Here is a 20197-nt window from a genome sequence, read left to right as displayed (position 1 = left end):
TAGTGATATTTCAAAATATCACTGTCCTGGTCACAAAAGCAAAGTTTGTGGGAAATAATAGCCATTTTCTATACTTTTGAGGCATAAGCAATTTGGAAATAACACTTACTACCAGGAACAAAAATTGTATTACATAGTGTTATTAATACCGCACCTCATTTTTAACTAGTGGCATCTCAGCTGAGGTAAGCATTCATATATACACTAACCCACCAACAAGTATTAGAGCATCTGCAATTATTTGCAAAATAAGTTAACGAGCAATCCTTGCAGGGCAGTGGCAATTCCCAATAGTATTTACAATCCATGCAGAAAGACTGGGTGGGACAAGTGATTTTGTGGGGTTTTTTTTTTTTTTTTTTTGTTGTTTCTTTTTCTGGTCTCATGTCACACCCATTGTTACATTTTATTTCACAGTAAAAAAATAAAAATTGCAGGGAAAAGGAGAAATGTAGTGTATAATCCAGCTGGCAGGGCTACATCTCGGTAAATCTCAGTTTCAATAACTGACACTATTTGGGGCTGTAAACACAGGAGCAGACATGTATACTGAGATTGTTGCAGTTACAACCCTGCACCTCCCAGAATGTGACCGAAAGTGGTAATACAGCAAGAAATGCCGTGTACAGTTATACTATATCATAAAGCTATTCATCTGTGTATGTTTCCACAGCGCAGGCATCACTTCAGCACAGCAGTTTGTGAGGGGGCTATCTTTGCAGTGGGAGGCTGGTATCTAGATAGTCTTTTGGCTCCCGATTCCAGCACTGCCCTCTACACCGCAATGGAGCGGTACGACCCATGGACCAACACCTGGGCTTTTGTGTCTTCTCTGCCCCTGACCGACTTCTTATTCACTGTATCCCTTTCCCATGATATTCCGCTGACAACTGTCCTGCGTGACTGTATCTGTGTGCTCGGAACGATAAAAAAAACAGGAGAGAAGCTCATACTGCAGTACAATGTGAAACAAGGTAAGAAGAAGAATGTATTGAATATATTTTTTTATTTTACATTTTGTTCATACAACGGTGTTCGTCACCGTCTGGAGTTATGTCTCCCGAGCCGTAGTCGAGGGCGATAACGAAAGTCAAGGTCATCTACCACACGGTAGAGCCCGCATCGAGGGGCTCTATCGCTATTACAAAACGATTTTATTTATTTTCTCTTTTTTTAAAAAAAAAAAAAACACCTGTAAAACATATTTACCTTGAACTTCTGATATTTCGCCAGGTAACATTCCGCTTAGGAAAACAGTCCCTAACATAATTAGAATAGAAAAACGACATACACGTAGAGAAAACGTTATTATTATTGCTAACATGTTTATTTATTAGGGGCTTACTCTTTCTTATTATAATTTATCTGGACATTAATAGCCAGTGTAGTATTGAGTCTGTCTCGAAACTTGTTGGAGGCGGGGCATCATTCAAGCAGGAAGCTGATTGGCCATTCGCATTCAGTCATTTTATATATATACACACACACACACACACACATATGCATACATATTTATTTATTTATCCCTTCCAGATACCTGGTCAGAGCTGCTTCTCACTCTTACTTCTGCTGATGCAAATATTCCCAGTCTCTACTACTTCTGCTCAGTAGACAGGCTTTATTTGATTGGAGGGAATAACGATGAGAATGTGGTGATCTCATTCTGTGTGGACAATCAAAAGTGGGGCAAGGTCAGGGCCACGCAGAAAATGTTGCTTGCTGGGCAGGGCACTATACTCAATAACAAAGTGTATATGCCAGCAGTAGAGCAGAGCACTGTCATGAGCATGGATCTCCAGTCCTTATCCACACAGATATTACCTCCTCTCCCCATTTCCACTTCCTATGAGGCACTTTTCCACCTTTATTTCAGAGTTTGATAACGAATCATCCCTTTAATGGAGGATAATGTGACACTGCATTATTAGTTTTCCTAATGACTCAGATAATTCAGTAATAGTGCATTTTAATTTCAGTCTTCTTGTGGTAGCAATTGATTTTTTTTTCTTTCAATTATTTTAAATCTGCCTCAATTTCCTTAAATTAATGGTAAATGGTGTTTTGTTTTTGGCTTATGAATTATTATTCAGGTTATGTACAAAGCACTTTGAGACAGTTGTGAAGACTGATAATGGATTAGTTTAATAATAATAATAATAGCAGTTTATGGAGGAAAGTATTGCGAAGGGTTGTAGTTTTAAGTGGTCTCACTAGCTTTTCCATTGTAAAATAATTTATAATGGCTAGTCTGACAGTTGTAAAGATGGTCCCACAGTATTTATGTATCTAAAATATACTGTAACTGTTTGTTTGATTATATCACAAGTATTTACCTAACTTATTTTTCTACTAAACCGTATGTAAAACATTTTACCATCTTATGTTTAAAGTAGAAAGTTGAAATTAATTTTTGTTTGAAAAAATGTGTCATTTCTGTTGTTGGTAAAACTTGTCCATGTAAAATGATATATTTTACAGTACAACTGCTTTCAGACATATTCTAAGCATAGGCTGAGATTCGGCAGAGATACCTTGGGGGCTTGCCTGTCCTGTCGATTTCTCCTCCCTCATATAGCTGTTGCCGATGTCATATGAGCTGCAACTTCATCCACCTCCCCAACCTCCACTTTGCTTGCAGGCAGTCCTCTCGCGGTCCACCCTTGTGACCTGGCCTAATTAGATCAGTGGCTTCCATCTCTTGAGATGCGGAACAAGCACACTAACATCATCCATACCCCAAACAAGCATTCATGATCCCTGACGCGGAATATCCTGCCATCTTAATACATTTGTTTATCAACAATGCATGCTGCAATATTATAAAGAAGTACACCATGAAGCTTAATAATGAAGCAAAATCTAAGACCTAAGGGATGCACATTAGATAGCGGTGACTAGGAAGTGTGTGTTTATATTTTAAGAGAAAGGTTTCTGACCATGCAATCAGTGTGCTCTGTTGATGGTGTCCTGTTACAGGCAGCCACTATAGTGAGAGGGGGGAGGGGAGAATCCAGGACAAAGTCAAGCAGCACCCGGGGCACTTTAGTTTGAAGGGCATTGAGTTGACACAAGACACAGATCTACAGTAACAAAACATTCAAACAGGTTATACTTTATTGTAACTCCAGCTGCTCTGAGTTAAAGCCTGGAAGAGTTTCCTCCTCATACACTGGTTTACCACCTGCCTAATTTGCAATAAGGTAAGTGATTAGCATATGGGAGATTTGTTAATTCTTTGCCTTTTCTTTTTTTATTACTTTCTGCTTGATCTTTGTAGTGATTGAAAGTGCTGGTGCTCTGTACTCTTAATATGGTTATGATGTTCCGTATTTAAAGCCCTATAAATATGATGTTTTAGGTTATGACCCCTAGCGTGTGTAAATAGTTGTGCACTGTTTTTTTTTTTTTTTTTTTTTTATCATTCTTTCTGGTTTTTCAGTTCTTCATGTTACATAACAGGGCAATTTCCCACTACAACTGCACTCTTTAATGCTGGGCTATTTCAATATATATTCTGGATATTGTTATTAAGATTATCTTTCAGGGGAGGAAGGAGCATAAATATTTTTCTCTGTATTTTTATATGTGAGAGACTGTTAAAGTATCCATGTTATAACTTGTTTAATAAACTAGCTTTTGCCATTTTAACTTTTAACACACAAGCATCAATACACACACTATGAAAAAATAAAACTGGATTTATTGTATTATTGTGTACAGAGGTCTAAAATCCTGGAAAACAGCCAGGTTGGAACAAAAGGTTAAACCTACTGAATGGGCCACTCCACAACTATTTTAAAAAACAAACCAGCTGACCATGTGTATTGATTGTTTTTCATTTCACCTTCCTCACACAAGGGCTTCAAGAACTATAATTTATACTGCGATTTAACACTTCAGCTACCAGGAACTCTTGTTTTCTAACAATTCTTTTATGTTACGCTATGTTATGTTGATCTTATGTTCCTTTGGTTTTCCATGCTTCAGGTGCTTTAGTGGTTTGGGGTATACCATCGGGGGTCATCAGTGTGCAGTGCAATTCACAAAACAAAGCATCACCTTTGATACCGAGTGACATTAATGAAGAGCATCTGATCTAAAATATTAATTTGTTTTAAAGGACTGTTCTATTTAAATTACCATTAAAAAATCAAATTCATCTTTACCATGTTTCACGTAGGAAAATGACAGATTTACTGGAATTATTTTGTTTGCACCATGTACTTTAAGATGCGTTTAATGAGTTAGTTTTAACGCTCACTGAAAGCTGCATTAAATTGTTGGTGTATATTCAATTTATCTAAAGACAGCATATCTAAATGATTAGTATTGGGGTTCACCTTTATGAAAGACAGTGTATACTCAGGGGAAAGTGGCTGTATATGAAGACTATTAAAAACCTTTTACACAAACAATTCTGTTATCACTATCAGACTTGTTTAACTGCAAAGATTTGCATGTGAATTAAATGTCCTACGTTTAGTTGTACTTCAAATTGAAATCCTGCTAAATTCAGTACAAAATGTAATTTTCTCTCCCTGCAAGTCCTTTACTGTTTAAGTTGCTGTGACAATACTGCCAGCCAGCACTCTGCTCTCACTATTCTCATTCAGAAGCAAGTCACCTGTGTTCCAATTGGTTCAACTCCAGCCACATGTGATGGAAAATGAAATACCATTCAGTCTTGACTCAGTCATTTTACACTACTTCTAAAAACAAGCTAGGACTTGGTGACCTCAAAGAAACAACCAGAATGCTGGCTTTTAGTCAAAAAAATATTTAACAATGTTTTTCAAACATTCCCCTTTGATCATAGGGCTAAATCAGCTAAACTTTTAGACTGAGGCTTACATATAACATTTAACACTGTTTAAACTAGGAGTATACTCTGCAGCCACACCATCCTGGTGCTTTATTTGGCTGTACCCTGTTAATACTTGGATGAGAGGGGCCTCCATTGACCGCAGAGCTTAGTGCTTCTCCCTTACTGTAGACTAGAGCTTAGTGCTTAACCAAAGCCCCAGCATGGTGTTAGGGGGTAAAAGCAAAGGCTTCAACCCCTCAATCCATGCAGTTCGGGACAAGACATCGCTGTTATCAGTAGATCCTGCTGAAATTTCTTCAGATAAAATTATGATTCACAATGCATACCCCTTTAACACCCTGTTATAGTTATTGGTTTGTGTATGACACTACACTGCTGACACTATACATCGCTGCTTTCGATTGGTTCAATATGTGTATAAACTTTCCAAATTACTCACCAGAATAGCTTTTAAAAATAGCTTTTTATAACCCACTGGACATTACTTGTAAAGCAATTTGCGAGGAGGAAGTACAGGCTGGAGGTAGAGATGCGTGCTTCCTGCCTCCTGTTTTGGAAATTCAATTTGAAATCCATCTACAGCATTGGTGCCCAGGAAGTCGATCGCGGTGGACCCGACCTTGTTTCTAGTTGACCGCATAAGTTTTGCCAAATATATTTTGGCAAGTCACAGCGTGACCATCAAGTCTCCTTAAAAATAACGAGGTCCACAGTTCTGAAGCAACATATGCTTTGCTCCCAGCAAGCTTCGCTCCTTGCACAAAATATAAAAAAAACCATAAAATTTGACCAACCCGCAGCACTGTAGTTGCTACTTTTTTTTTCTTTTCAAAACTGTCGCTACCATAGAAACCGTCTGTAGTTCGTACATTTACGTTCCTATAAATTGCGGTTAGGTTTTTAATATGAGTGCTGGACTATGCAACAAGAAACAGAAAACCTACCACTTTGACAGTGGGAGTTAGATTATTTTTTCACCACAACAAATTCAAAATGTGTGTGTCTGATCAGCCATTCAAGCGTAGCTCTTAATAAGAAGGGAAATGTCGAGAGGCATTTCAAAACTGTTCACAAGATATATGAGTGACTTTTCAGCAAAAAGTGGACTGTACAGTGAAAAGTGAAAGAATTGATGTCTCAAATAGCTGCACAACAATCGATCTTTACAAGGCCCAGCTCGAAATCAAAGGCAGCCACGATTGCATCATTCCGGGTGAATCGCATACTAGCAAAGCACAAGAAACCGTTCAAGGATGGAGAAATTGAAAAAGAGGCCTTTTTAGAGGCATCTCAATTATTGTTTGAAGATTTCAAAAATAAGTCGTAAATCATTTCCGCTATTAAGGGTGTTCAGCTATCCAGAAATACTGTTACGCGGCGTTGTGAAGTGATGGGTGAGGTTTTGGGGGAGCATCTTAAAAAAGACGTAAATGACAGTGTGTTCTTTTCACTTCAATTTGACGAATTGACAGATGTGATCGACACATCTCAGTTGTGTATTTACATTAGAATGGTGTTTGAGGATATGACTGCCAAAGAAGAACTGCTCAAAATCATATCGTTGAAAGGAAAAACTCGCGGGAAGAACATTTTTCGGGCATTCAAGGACTTTATTAATAGCACTCAGTTACCCATTTACAAACTTGTGTCCATAACTGCGCATAGATTGGTTTATTGCCCTTTGCAAAAGTGATGACTTTCCAGAATTCCTCACGTACACTATAAACGCAGCGCCTCTTTTCTATAAACAGCCAATCCAAAAAAGTAAAAAAAAAATATTATTATTATTATTGTGTGATAGACAGCAAACGCCACCATTCAGTTTCATGGTAAAATCACTGACGTTGGCTCAGACTTTGCTGAGCTGACCCGCTCAACTTAACCATCCCGCTTTCAGTAAACACTGTACGTAAGCTGCTGAGAGACACACATCTAACATGGTTTAAATTCCTTTGTTAGTTTTAATTCAGATTATCTGTTTATTTATGGTACCGTACATGCTTAATTATTCGTTCTTTATATATTTTCCGCTGCATCTATACAAGTATAATTTATTTCAAATAATAAACGGTAAATTGTACTTTACTTGTAAAATTATAAAGAGAAGGGCGTGTGATTGGTTGAACGCGAGTGACGTCACAAACGTGACGCTGAGAAGTTGAAATCTACAACTCCTACGCAGCGTCACAGCACAGCAGTTGGAAAAACGAAACAAGGCTTTGATGAGTCAATACGGAATAACAACTGTAGGAAAACAATTATAAATAAGACATTTTTTTCCATACACTTTGATGAATGAAGGCCATTGTTCTTACTAATAACTTATCTATAGAAAATGTAAACATTCGTGGCGTGAAGAAGTTATTAAAGAAAAATTGGGGGTGGGGGACGGTTAGGACAAATAACTCAAAAACTCATAACCGACATGTGAACAGAGCCAACAGTGACATGCATACCCAACGACACGGTATTTCAGACATGACAAAATATGAGCGGACCAGTGGTCATGGCGTGTATACCATACATACATACATACATATAATAATAATAATAATAGTAAAGAACAAAACGCGTTTATAAGGTAATTTTCTATAAAGAAGTAGCCAACAATTGTTTTTGAACTCTGTTAAACATTCCACATTCTAAAATCAACGACTTGGGCAAATGCATTCTAAATATAAATGTACATGAACAAAGGCCTTGTTAATTTCCTTCCTTAGTGAGTCACATTAGGAGGACTGCAAGATGGCAGAAGCACATCAGGCAGTCGCCTTCCAGTTCACGGTAACGCCAGATGGAATCGACTTTCACTTGAGCCGCGAGGCGCTTAAAAACATTTACCTTTCTGGAATAACCTCATGGAGGAAACGTCTAATCAGATTTAAGGTAAACCACACCCAACCTTTGATTTTACTGAGTGCTTGGTGGAACTGACTTGTAATCGTGTGGAAATAGACAGATCTACTGTACAAAGCGTTAAAGTGTGTTTTGTTCTTTATTCGCAGAATGGTGTTCTGACTGGGGTTTACCCAGCAAGCCCCTCAAGCTGGCTTATTGTCGTCATTGCTATCATGAGTACAATGTATGCCAGAATAGACCCCTCCATGGGAATGATTGATTGCATCAAAAAAACCCTGCCAGTGAAGTATGTGAAATCACTTGTGTTGGCTTTTCAATTATTGTTTCACTGGGTGTGTTAAGTAACTAAGGAGCCAGGGAGGGGACAAGGAAAAAAAAATAATTTTCTCGTGTCCAGTCCTTGAGCGACTGAGAGTGAGAATTTTCTACTCACTCAGATCATCGATGAAATCTGCTGTATAGTGCTCTGAGCCTGTCAGGGGAGCAGAGCTGAGCATGCTGTTATAAGTGGGTTCTTTCACTGAGCTGCTCTGAATGGCTCACTTAACATTACCTTTTCCCAAGAGATCTACGCACCGTTATTATTTTTATTTATTTATTTATTGCATTTATATAGCTTTTTTTTATACAAAAGTATCGTAAAACACTACAGTACATAGCAGAAAAAAAGAACCACAATACATTTGTGTAGCATGTCACACTTGCAGCTGCCACAGTCAAACCATTTAAATAACAGCATACACATAATAATACAAAAGCAGCAAAATCCACTAAGATAAGAAAGCCATTTTTATAAAAGTGCGTTTTTAGTCTTGACTTGAAAACTGTAACGGCACCAGCTTCCCTGACAAACAAAGGCAGAGCATTGCATAATTTTGGAGTGCTACAAGAAAAGGCCGTACCTCCCATGTTGTTTGTTGCTTATGAATTGCTGCACAGTATACTGTAATCACTGAGGATCTATGTACAGTAGTAACTATAGAATGGAAATGTATCTTGTAAATTGAGCACAGTTCCATGTTTACAACAGAAAGAAAGCCCAATGTATAAATGACAATTCCATTTGTGATTTATATTGAAAATATCCCTTTTATTGCAGTGGTTATCTGGCTGTTCAGACCCAAACAGTTCTGAGTGCCATGCTATTTGCTACAGGCCTATGGGTGTCCCTGATCCTGGTTCTCCGCTACATACTCAAAATGCTGCTTTCTTACCATGGCTGGATGTTTGAGCCGCATGGAAGAATGAGTAGGACTACCAAGATCTGGGCAGTACGTCATCCTATTCTCAAAACATGTGACTAATTTCCTACTTAATGTTTTCAGCACCAAGAGGTTGATTTGATCAACCTGTATAAGTTACAGCTTCATTTATTTAGAGCATTTTCCAGTAGGAATCCATCTGGTTCATTTACCCACTAACTTAAGGGTAATCCCAGGATAGTCACATATACAGTAGGTGGTGCATGTAATCCCAGTGCTGCAAAATGCTCTAAGAGTATATGGTTATGGCTAACCTGGGTATAGAATGATCAAATCAACCCCTTAGTAACTGTACAGAAAGGCTGCCCTAGGATGACAAATTACCATTTTACACTGAAAAATAATTTTAAAAATTACATACAGTATATAGTGGTGTATTTGTCTAATTTGCTGGTGTGTTTGTTGAAAAAGTTAAGTGTGTGTGTGTGTGTGTGTGTGTGTGTGTGTTTTCATAACCATAAGCTATGGACTTGTCTTTTTCCTTCACCTTTTTAAATCTAGACCCTTGTGAAGATATTTTCTGGACGCAGGCCCTTGCTGTACAGTTTCCAGGCCTCTCTGCCACGTCTGCCGGTGCCTGGAGTTGATGACACCATCAAGAGGGTAGGTGGCTGATGCTATTTTAAACTCTCTCCCAGCAGGAGTGGTTGAACAGATTGCCTCCTGATCTGAACACCTCTGAATGTAAACACAACCCGTCAATGTCAATTTGTTAATTGTATTATTAAGAGCAATAGGATTTAAAACATTGAAACTTAAAACGAAGCGAACGAGACAAGGCACAGTAATGTAAAAGTTAATCATTTGGATACTGTGATGCTTTTAAAAAAAAACTGTGATCTTTAGTTGCTTTTGGCATTTTCATTTGCAAGTGAACAGTGACATTAGGGCTTTATTCAGCACTATATTCTGCAATCTTGAAGGCTGACTTTGGATACTGTTTTAATTCTGGAAACTGGCGTTGTTGTTATTTTTAAATCTTTTGCTAAATTGCATTGCCTTTTACGTTTTACGCAGTTCTGTGCATGGGTAACATTTTGATTTCATTTTGCTGTTGTGTCGTTAATGGGGAATTTTACATACTGCTACAAGACGTACCAGATTTAAAAGTATGTACTGTATTACAGTTCACGTGTGTGGTCATCTCTTTTGGCAGGTGATTTTTTTCAGAATCATAACATTCTGAATTAAAATACTACTTCTGTTGAAAATATAGTACTGTAGCAGCAAAACCAACTACAATACATCTAAATGGAAGCCTATTTATTTTAAAACAGCCCTTTCAGCTATGTATTTTTGACATTGTATCTTTTTTGTGTTCCTTGAAAAAGTTTTTGTCTTTTACTGCTGTTATTCCCCCAACTCGTGCGCTAATGCATTTCAAAGAAAGAATCAAGTCTCCCTTTACACTTCCTCAAACCAAAGTCATTTTTGTTTCTGTATGAAATGTGTGTGTGCAGGGCAGGGGGTTATTTGGGTGGAAGAGGGCAGGTTATAAAGTGCTCACCTACATACACGTCAAATCAAATGAAATAATCAGATATGCGTTGCACTTGTTAAACCCTCACTGAAGTAAAAAATGTTATAGTGTCGGATATGTGAGTGCTGACTGTAAAATGTGTCTCCATGTAGTACCTAGAGTCAGTTCGCCCCCTATTGGATGATGAGCAATACAACAGGATGGAAAGTTTGGCAAATGAGTTTAAAAAAGACCCGGCCCCCAAACTACAAAAATACCTGATCCTGAAATCCTGGTGGGCAACTAACTATGTGAGTAACAACGATTCAGTGTGTTTAAATTACTAGACGAGACTGTATGTGTGTAGTGAGATTAATACAGGGTGGCACTGTTGAAAGTGCCTTTTAATACTTATAAGCAACTTCAGTAGTTGTTTAATCATCTGCAGAGGTCAACAGGGAGCACTCTAATGGGCTTGTCTGATTCTAAAACAGTATTGATGGACCCTGACAGTAAAATGATATATGTATGTGCAATAATTGTACAGTCCCGGGTTGGAAGTGTTCCTGATATGTGGTTTTTTTTTTGTTTGTTTTTTGGGAAGGTGAGTGATTGGTGGGAGGATTATATTTACCTGAGAGGCCGGAGCCCTCTCATGGTGAATAGCAACTTTTACGCCATGGTAAGAAACTGCAGCACTGATGTTTTCTAGAATAGTCCGTATGCTTAGCCATTGTGGAAACCTCACCCAACATGTGCAGGTGTAGATGGTAGATAGTGGCAGATTGTTCTCTGTGTGATGCATAATTGAGAACAACCTAACCCTGTGTTTTGTATTTGCTCTTACTAGGACTGAAGTCATTGTATTTTGTATCTTGCTCTTAATTGTGCTGTAATTCTTGATATGTATTTTTTTTTTTATATATAACTGTTATAAAGGCTGCAGGCATGTTTTGGCAACAGTGCAGTTCTGTATTTGCAGTCATCAATTGTCTTTTTGACATTCTGTTTTTTTACCTCACAAATTCTACACAACATGCATAATATATATGTTTAACCATATAACAGACATGTGTACAGTTTCTAAACTTAGTCATTTTACATTGAATAACAATACAATGTCAAGGCAAAGATCCTAAGGGACAGCCATCCCCAAAACCTGAGAGATACAGTTAATATTGTATTGCAGAATGTGAATAGTCTCTCCGGTATAAAGTATGTTCTATGAATGTGCCACACATTTTGTGTATGGTACCGTTATTGGTGCAATCTGTTGTACTGTAACTATGCAAGCCCTACTCTGTCCCCTTTAGGACCTTCTTTATGTGACTCCAACTCACCGGCAAGCCGCTCGGGCCGGCAACGTAGTCCATGCCATGTTGATCTACCGTCGGAAACTAGACCGCGAGGAACACAGTCCGGTGATTTAACCTTAATGCCAATTAACCACTTTATTTAAGATTTAAAATACTGTAAATTGTGATATCAGTAAGGGTGTGTTCACACTGGGTCCGTTTAGAGGGTTGGTTCACAGTTCAGTATGTTTGGTGTGAAGTGTGAACAACAAAGTCCGTTTGGGAAGCAAGTCTGGTTCAAAGTCCATTTGGGAAGCGAGTCTGAAGTTTTTACCTTCATATCTTGCCTGCACCTAATTCTGGTCCCCTTAATTTTTATTTCAAACAGAGCTGACAAATTATGTAAATTGTTCATCCCAATCCTACTTTTAACTCTCATTTAATTTTTGCAGTCACCTAATTTAAAGATGTGCATTTGTTATTTTCTCCACTAGTTTAACACAGACACTAACCATATTTAGCACTTTTAAGACGGTTTAAAGGCAACTAGTACGGTTCAAAGACATAGTGTGGACAGGGCCTATAACATGCTATATTAAAAACTGACCAATACATCAATAGCTGTCATCTTTCAGTATGCCTTGCAGGATACTGAAAACATCCAGCTCGCACACCATTAAATGAGCCGAGTGCACTTGCAAACTGCATTGTGAACACAAATGGACTGTCCTGAAAAAACTTTAGTTTGCATCCACACGAACTCGGTCCCTTTGCTCTCAGATAAGTGTGAACAGCAAGCACATTGATACATTGTTTCAAATGAAACAAACTAGACCAAGTCAGTTTGAAATGGTCCCAGTGTGGATGCAGCTAATGTATCTGTAAATAAAAGTAAGCCAATAAAATGGCATAAGATGGCCTATTATGAATTGCTGCCAAGAAGCTTAGAAAAAGAGACAAAATGCTGGGCTAGATTCTCAAAGCTCTTTACTCCAAGTTGTCATTAGCACAAAGAAAAAACACACCCATGTTTTTAAACCTGTAAACATCTCAGATATTTAATTTAGGGGCTTTACACTACTAACAATATGGACTAAAAAGCTTTGAGAATCTGTCCCATTGGGTAACGGTCTAACGGCAAACAGAATATTATGCGTTAGCCACGATTGTAAAATATAAATACAAAATAATTTATGAATTTTATTAAAATTCGATTCCCAATTTCTTTTTGTGATGCCAGATGAGAGCATTAGGCATTGTTCCCATGTGCTCCTATCAGATGGAAAGGATGTTCAACACTACCAGGATCCCAGGCATTGAGACTGGTAATAATTACTTTTTGAGAATTTCATTGTGTTACACTCACTTTTAGGCAATAGTAATAATAAATAGTGTGATATTTAATCATTGATAGTAATACAAATGATTAATTATTATTATTATTATTATTATTATAATGATAATAATATTATTATTATGATTATTATTATAATTAATAAAGTTCGATGAATAATAATTAATTAATTAATTATTTCAAGCTACTTATTTAATTTTTTAATTTTTAATTAGATAAGTTACTGTTCATGCATGCCTATCCAAGCCTGGCTCCTGCTAGTATAAGCTTAGCAGCATGTATAGTTATTGTTGAGATGAGCAGAAGATGTCAAGGTCAGCAAACTGACACGAAACGAAAGCATTATCAACCCAGATAAATTGAAAATATGGATTTCGATTCCGGCCTCAGGGGTCTGTCTGTGTGGAGTTTGCATGTTCTCCCCATGTTCCCATGGGTTTTCTCAGGGTACTCCGGTTTTCTCCCACAGTCCAAAGACATGTTGGCTAGGCTATGGATAAATATGAATCAGTACATGTGTTTCCCCCTCGTGTAGATTTTATTCAGCATTTAAAGGACAGCAAGCACATGGTGGTGTACCACAAGGGCCGCTTCTACAAGGTGTGGCTCCATCATGGGGGCCGGCACCTCCAGCCCTGCGAACTGGAGATGCAGTTCCAGAAGATCCTGGATGATAAAACAGAGCCACAGCCTGGGGAACTCAAGCTGGCTGCACTGACCGCAGGTGAACGGTAAGAAGGTTCTCAGAACATGCTTCTTTTGTGCAGCCTTTGAAAGTATATCAGTGGTATTAAGTGATGGCACTGAAACAAAGCTCCTTTTCCAGGATTCCTTGGGCCAGAGCTCGTGTCAAGTTCTTTAGTCAGGGGATTAACAAGGTCTCTCTTGATGCCATTGAGAAAGCAGCCATATTCATGACTCTGGATGAAGAGGAGCAAGGCTATGACAAAGAGAAGCTAAGATCCATTGACTTCTATGCAAAATCTCTGTTACATGGGAAATGTTACAACAGGTAGGATCTAGCAGAGGACATTTTTTAATCTGAACAGAAATTAAAGAGATGTTTCTGAATTTTGTAGTCTGAAATTACTTTCATAAAGTGTGCTGAAGAATGCTTTATGAATAAAGTCAAGTAATCTGGTTCTGTTCCCATGGAGCATACAGGTCTAAACACTAAATAACATATGACTTCTAGAACAAAGAAAATGGTGTTGTACAAGCATTATTTTCTTATTACATGTCTATTCCTTCTTTGACACACAATAATACATGCATGTTTTATTGTTGTTGATGATATATTGTTTTCTGTTCCAGGTGGTTTGATAAATCTTTTAACCTGATTGCCTATAAGAATGGGAAGTTAGGAATTAATGCAGAACATTCCTGGGCTGATGCACCAATTGTTGGACATATGTGGGAGGTACAGTACTTTTGGCAATTTTATTCTCATTCGAGATAATAAAACCTACAGTCATGAAATTACATTTCATGCATTAAAGCATCTTAAAGCCTATTACAAATTAATCATTATAGAGCAAAGTCTAATAACTAGAGTAGGCGAACAAAGCACCCAGTATGGGCTAGTTATATAGACACTGTCATCATGTAAATATTTGGGGTTAAAACTGCAGTCTAGAGAATTGATGCACAATCCCTAGCTTCACCTTTTTCCCATTTCAGTTTGTTTTAGCAACAGATCATTTTCAGTTGGGATACACTGAAGAGGGACACAGCAAAGGAGACATGAACAAGATGCTATCCCCTCCAAGCAAGCTGCAGTGGGATATTCCACAAGAGGTAACTTTAAGTCAGTCAGCAGCTAAATCCTGCTTAAGAAGGTACAGTATACTGCAGTTAAAACAATAAACATACTATTCTGTAGTCTTATGAACCTGTATACTGTTCTAAGAAAGACTCAAAGCTGCAGTCCATTCTACAGTAAATATAACTTCACTACACTTAGTTCTAAACCAGTTACAAGTTTGTCTAAATACTGAAAAATAATATTTCAAAGAATAGCTTAATCTGCCATTTGATTTGATACAACATTTCATAATTCATTTCTCAGTAATACATGTCATACCTTTACAGTGTCAGGATATTACTGAGAGTTCCTACAAGATGGCCAAAGTGATTGCAGATGATGTTGATTTCCATGGCTGTCTGTTTGATGACTTTGGAAAAGGCCTGATTAAAAAATGCAGAACAAGTCCTGACGCCTTTATACAGATTGCTCTACAACTGGCACATTTCAGGGTAAATGCTTCTTTTTATTTACCAACTCCTTTCCTTGTAACCAGTAATTGCACATAAAAGTTAATGAACTGTTTTATCAAAGGGTGCCTTTGTATATCTGGAACTGGTAATGGGATTGGATCTGATTTATCTCCCCCTTTCTCTTTCTTCTCATGTCTATCAATGTCATAAAAACATCACTGGGCATCTTTAACCTCCAGGAATATTAAAGGGAAGCTTAAGCAAATTTATGTGTTGTACAGAAGCGATCAAGTCATTTAAGTAATTCATTCTAATACAGGAGGACCTATCATCTGACAATTCTTAGACAATTAAAAAAATGTATGCCCTTATCAAAACTGACCAGGTAAAACAATGGGTTTACTACAAGAATAATTTGTTGCATTAACATAAAATACTGTATTACTTTGAATTAACGCCACCCTTGAATTAACGCCTCACTCAGATATCACCTTTTTAATAGACACCGCCCTCAAATAAATGCCGCTCTCAATAAAGAAACGTAAAGGTATTTTCTTTCTATCCCTGTTCAAAAAATAAACAAAGAAATGTGCAGCTCTAGCTATGTACATGTGACACCCCCGAAGAGACTGCAGCCTCAATCCACTATGTAATACAAACTAATGTACACACACCTTAGTAAGCACATTTTATTTTATGGTACCGTCCCGACAGACAACCCAAGATGAACTACTTACAGCACAGCAGTCCTTCCTTTTTTTTTTTCTTCCCCAAAACAGTTCAGTGCCAACACAGCAGGGGATACAACAAGGGCTGTCTGTTTACCTCACCCTCAGCTTGGATGGTGAAAAACTCAGAGGAACTTACAGCTTTGCGGTCACTCTAAGCGCTATCTGAAAGCTGGACAAAAATATCTTCTTGTAGGGGGTTTAGTTGTTTTGTTTTTTATTTAATTGAAATTTTACTCAGTCCTGTACAATTATATAACAAAAAACTTGCTTACTATCTATGACAAGATTTAGTTTCGGTTTCTCTAACAGAGAAATTACAAACAAGCAGGTGAATTACAGTGAGAAAAAAGATAATAACAGAGTAGGATATATTTTAGTTTTAACAGAAATCAAACCGATATTCAGAGGTAGTATTTTTTGTTATGAAAAACAACTGCATCACACTCAACTACCGTTCTCTCTCTCCTCTTCTTGTCCTACCCCATAGCAACCAGTACACACTCCTGATTCGTGTCACTAAATGGTTCACGTTTTGTGTGCTTGGTTGTGTTTTCATTCAGGACAAGGGAGAGTTCTGTCTGACATATGAAGCTTCAATGACCCGTTTGTTCCGGGAAGGTCGAACAGAAACTGTACGCTCCTGTACCATGGAATCAACAGCATTTGTTAATGCCATGGAGAATCCAGATAAAACAGTAAGAGATATATATATATATTTTTTGAGGTTCACCTGATGTTTCACAAGAATTCATATATAAACTGACTGGGAAGTAAAATATTTGCAAAACAATACAATTATATATATATATATATATATATATATATATATATATATATATATATATATATATATATATATATATATATAATTGTGTATTGTTTTGCAAATATTTTACTTCCCAGTCAGTTTATATATGTGTTTCTAAAGGGGAAGAAGTTAAAGTTGTTTAAGTTAGTCCAATGAGATTCTGGCTCACTCTAAATTTTTTGTCCAAGATAGCTTTCCATAGAGAGCATCTGAATATATGTCAAAACATGTTTGTTAGAATATTCGGATATTTGTCCCAGCACTAATTGTTTTTAAATTGGCTCCTTGTAAAGCACTGTATAGGCGGTGGGGCTGTATGAAGAATGACTGAGTCATTAATTTCTATTTGAATAGAATGAAGAGAGACTGGAGCTGTTCCACGTGGCTGCTGAGAAACATCAGAACATGTACCGACTGGCAATGACTGGAGCGGGCATTGATCGGCACCTTTTCTGTCTCTATGTTGTGTCCAAATACCTGGGAATTGACTCCCCATTCCTGAAACAGGTAACAAAGCTCACTCATTTTTTGCAACAGTTTACACATTATTAGAGGCTCTTTTTGAATACCATAGCTGAAGAGCATAGCATATCAACAATCTGTTATACAAGCATATCAGGAATGGGTGTCTGCCTTTTAAGTTTTCCATTTGGGGCTTGTTAGGCATTAGCAGTAAATGTTAAAAATGATATAGTATAATAATAATATATAATAATAATAATAATAATAATAATAATAATAATAATAATAATTAGTATTTTATATCGCACCTTTCATGTACTGTATAAGCATCACAAAGCACTAGGGATGGGACGATTACAGCAGTTTCGAATAATTTTCATTTAAGGTTTCACTGAACCATCATATTTCAATTGAAAGCCAGTTAAACGTTTAAATCACACAATTAAGTTGTTATGCTGTGTGCATAATCTCCAAAGTGCTTTCAATTAAAAACAAATTGTTGCCTTTTCATCTGTAGGCAGGTGAGTTTTGCTTGGCCAATGCAGATCCACATTGTAAACAGATTAACATAACAATAGTGTGTAATGTCTTTGATCACTCCACAATCTTGATGCATAACTGCAAAAGTCCCTGTTACTCATTGAACGTACCCTTGTTTTTGGAATAATTGAAAGACCAGAGTTCATTGACCACAAATTCCATGATGGAATATAGTTGTGTGCCAAATCTTTTAAATAGCATGAAGCCAATCCGTTTAGGGCCTTTTAGGTCATCAGCAGATTTTTTAAATCGACCCTAAACTTGAAAGGCAGCCAATGTAAGGATGCCAAATTAGGAGTTATATGTTTGCAGGATTTAAATTTAGTTAAAACCCGAGCAGCCGAATTCTGAACATACTGCAGCCTGTTGAGAACATTCTAGGAGACACCAGCATGCAGGTATTGCAGTAATCAAGTCTAGAAGAGACAAAGGCATGTACTAACTTCTCAGCATCAGACAAAGACAAAATAGAATGTAGTCGGGCTGTATAAGTAACACATTTAAACATTACTTGGGAAGCCAGTCCTGTGTGCCTATGCTCAGACAGGTAGTCAAAAGAGAGTGGTAGTTTTGTGATTTTGATCCTTGGTGCCCCCTAATTACTGTTAACAAATTATTGTAACCCTTTCTTTTTTCTGGTTGATTTCATGCTATAGTGCTTCAGTTTCCTGATACTAGGTTATCTCTTGGTCATAAGGTGCTGTCTGAACCCTGGCGGCTGTCCACAAGCCAGACTCCTCAGCAGCAGCTCAACATGGTTGATTTGAATAAATATCCTCAATACATCAGTGCTGGAGGAGGATTTGGACCAGTAAGTCCTTCTATATGAATTCTTGTGAAACATCAGGTGAACCTCAAAAAATGATGGATCACTAGCCCTGTGGGCACCACTAAGGATTCAGCAGTACCGGCCTCCACATAGATTCTCTTGCAAATGCATCTCAATCACCTAAAAATTCAAGTTACCTTTGTTATGAAGAAATCCCATATAAATGTAAACATACATCTATGTAGTGCTTTTGCAGTTTTACTACTCTTTTATCATGCTCGTACTAGTTACCATGTTTTCATGCACCATGATGAAACATTCATGTGTTATAATAGACATGCAACATGCTATTCTAAATACACTTTTGAAACGGTCAAATCAAAATACATTTTTTTTAAGGTGGCAGATGATGGATATGGTGTGTCGTATATCATCGTAGGAGAAGATTTAATCACTTTCCATATTTCCAGCAAATTCTCCAGTCCTGAAACTGTAAGTATTTTTTTTTTTATATCAGTTGAGTTTGTCTATACTGTGTTTTGTATATCTATATACAGTAAATAACCTGGAATGCTTCCACCTGTTTATCAGAACCATGTCTAAAACTAGATTCTTGCAGTGATTAAGATATATCGTTGGCATATGCTACAGTATTTGTGTATATGGATTAAAAAAAAAAATGCCTTTGGCTTGTCATTTGCATAATTAATCATATCTTATGCTGTATGTTTCTTTAGGATTCCTATCGCTTTGGGCAGAACATTCGTCAAGCAATGCTGGATATCAAAGGTTTATTCAACACTAAGAAAGATAAGAAGATGTAAGAACCACGTAGGGAAGCTATAAAATGAAATGGTTTGTTATTCCCCAAAAGGTAATACATCAGTATTGTACAGAAGTGTGGTTAGAAAAAAAATACTTTAGTACACTTAGTTTATATGTAGAATCCCAAATGTTGTCCCAAAACAGTTATACATACTAAGTAATATTCTACACAATGTATTTATTAATTTAAAGAGACACATGAAGTGAAAACGTTATGTGTGCTATATGGGTTTCAGGTATCTGGAGTACAGTTATTTGTAAGTGTGTGTTCTACTGTACTTTATACAATTTGGACATTAAATGTTTCAGTGTTTATTACACTATGTAACATAATTTTTGTTCCTGGGTAGTAAGTGTTATTTCCGAATTGCTTATGCCTCAAAAGTATAGAAAATGGCTATTATTCCCCACAAACTTTGCTTTTGTGACCAGGACAGTGATATTTCAAAATATCACTATTTCCAATGGGAAAACGGGCAAATGTGTGTCTTTTCGTTCACATAAAGTCAGAAAAAATATGAATCCAAATTAACATGTATTTATACTAAAGTAATACAAAAATGACTACAAAAGATTTAGAAGTGAGTAGTTTTTCGAGATTTACGAATATAATATAAATACTATAAAGGACACAAACCTGCGCTTCGCTGACTATGGCTCCCCCTACACACCACGCAGCTTTTCTTTTACCAGGTGAGCCAAAAACAAACATTTTAAGGACAGCAAACATAGCAACTTACCAGTTTGAATAATGCATCAATAAATACCATCTTCTGAGGTTGGGTGAGTGC

The 20197-nt window shown here is 37.1% G+C and overlaps 1 protein-coding gene across 2 annotated transcripts; it reads left to right on the top strand.

Moving 5' to 3' along the window:
- Window positions 1-2309: 2309 nt before the first annotated feature.
- On the top strand, window positions 2310-19724 carry LOC121319925 (carnitine O-palmitoyltransferase 1, liver isoform-like). 2 transcript variants are annotated; one of them, XM_041257893.1, is made up of 19 exons: window positions 2312-3200; window positions 7546-7711; window positions 7831-7970; window positions 8784-8955; window positions 9448-9549; window positions 10579-10716; window positions 11010-11087; window positions 11719-11826; window positions 12941-13025; window positions 13590-13785; window positions 13881-14066; window positions 14369-14474; window positions 14735-14851; window positions 15146-15310; window positions 16563-16697; window positions 17165-17317; window positions 18510-18623; window positions 18981-19073; window positions 19319-19724. In XM_041257893.1, exons 2-19 carry the CDS (start codon window positions 7571-7573, stop codon window positions 19403-19405), a joined length of 2316 nt encoding a protein of 771 aa, XP_041113827.1. In that variant the 5' UTR covers window positions 2312-3200; window positions 7546-7570; the 3' UTR covers window positions 19406-19724. The 2 variants fall into 2 exon arrangements, with proteins under 2 accessions (XP_041113829.1, XP_041113827.1); XM_041257895.1 differs by lacking the exon at window positions 11719-11826 and having other exon boundaries at window positions 2310-3200.
- The last annotated feature ends 473 nt before the right edge of the window (window positions 19725-20197 follow it).

The sequence above is a fragment of the Polyodon spathula genome, chromosome 8 (assembly GCF_017654505.1).
Source record: "Polyodon spathula isolate WHYD16114869_AA chromosome 8, ASM1765450v1, whole genome shotgun sequence".
Classification (NCBI taxonomy): domain Eukaryota; kingdom Metazoa; phylum Chordata; class Actinopteri; order Acipenseriformes; family Polyodontidae; genus Polyodon; species Polyodon spathula.
Note: the sequence above shows the minus strand (reverse complement) of the source record. Positions and strands in the feature narration are given on the sequence as shown.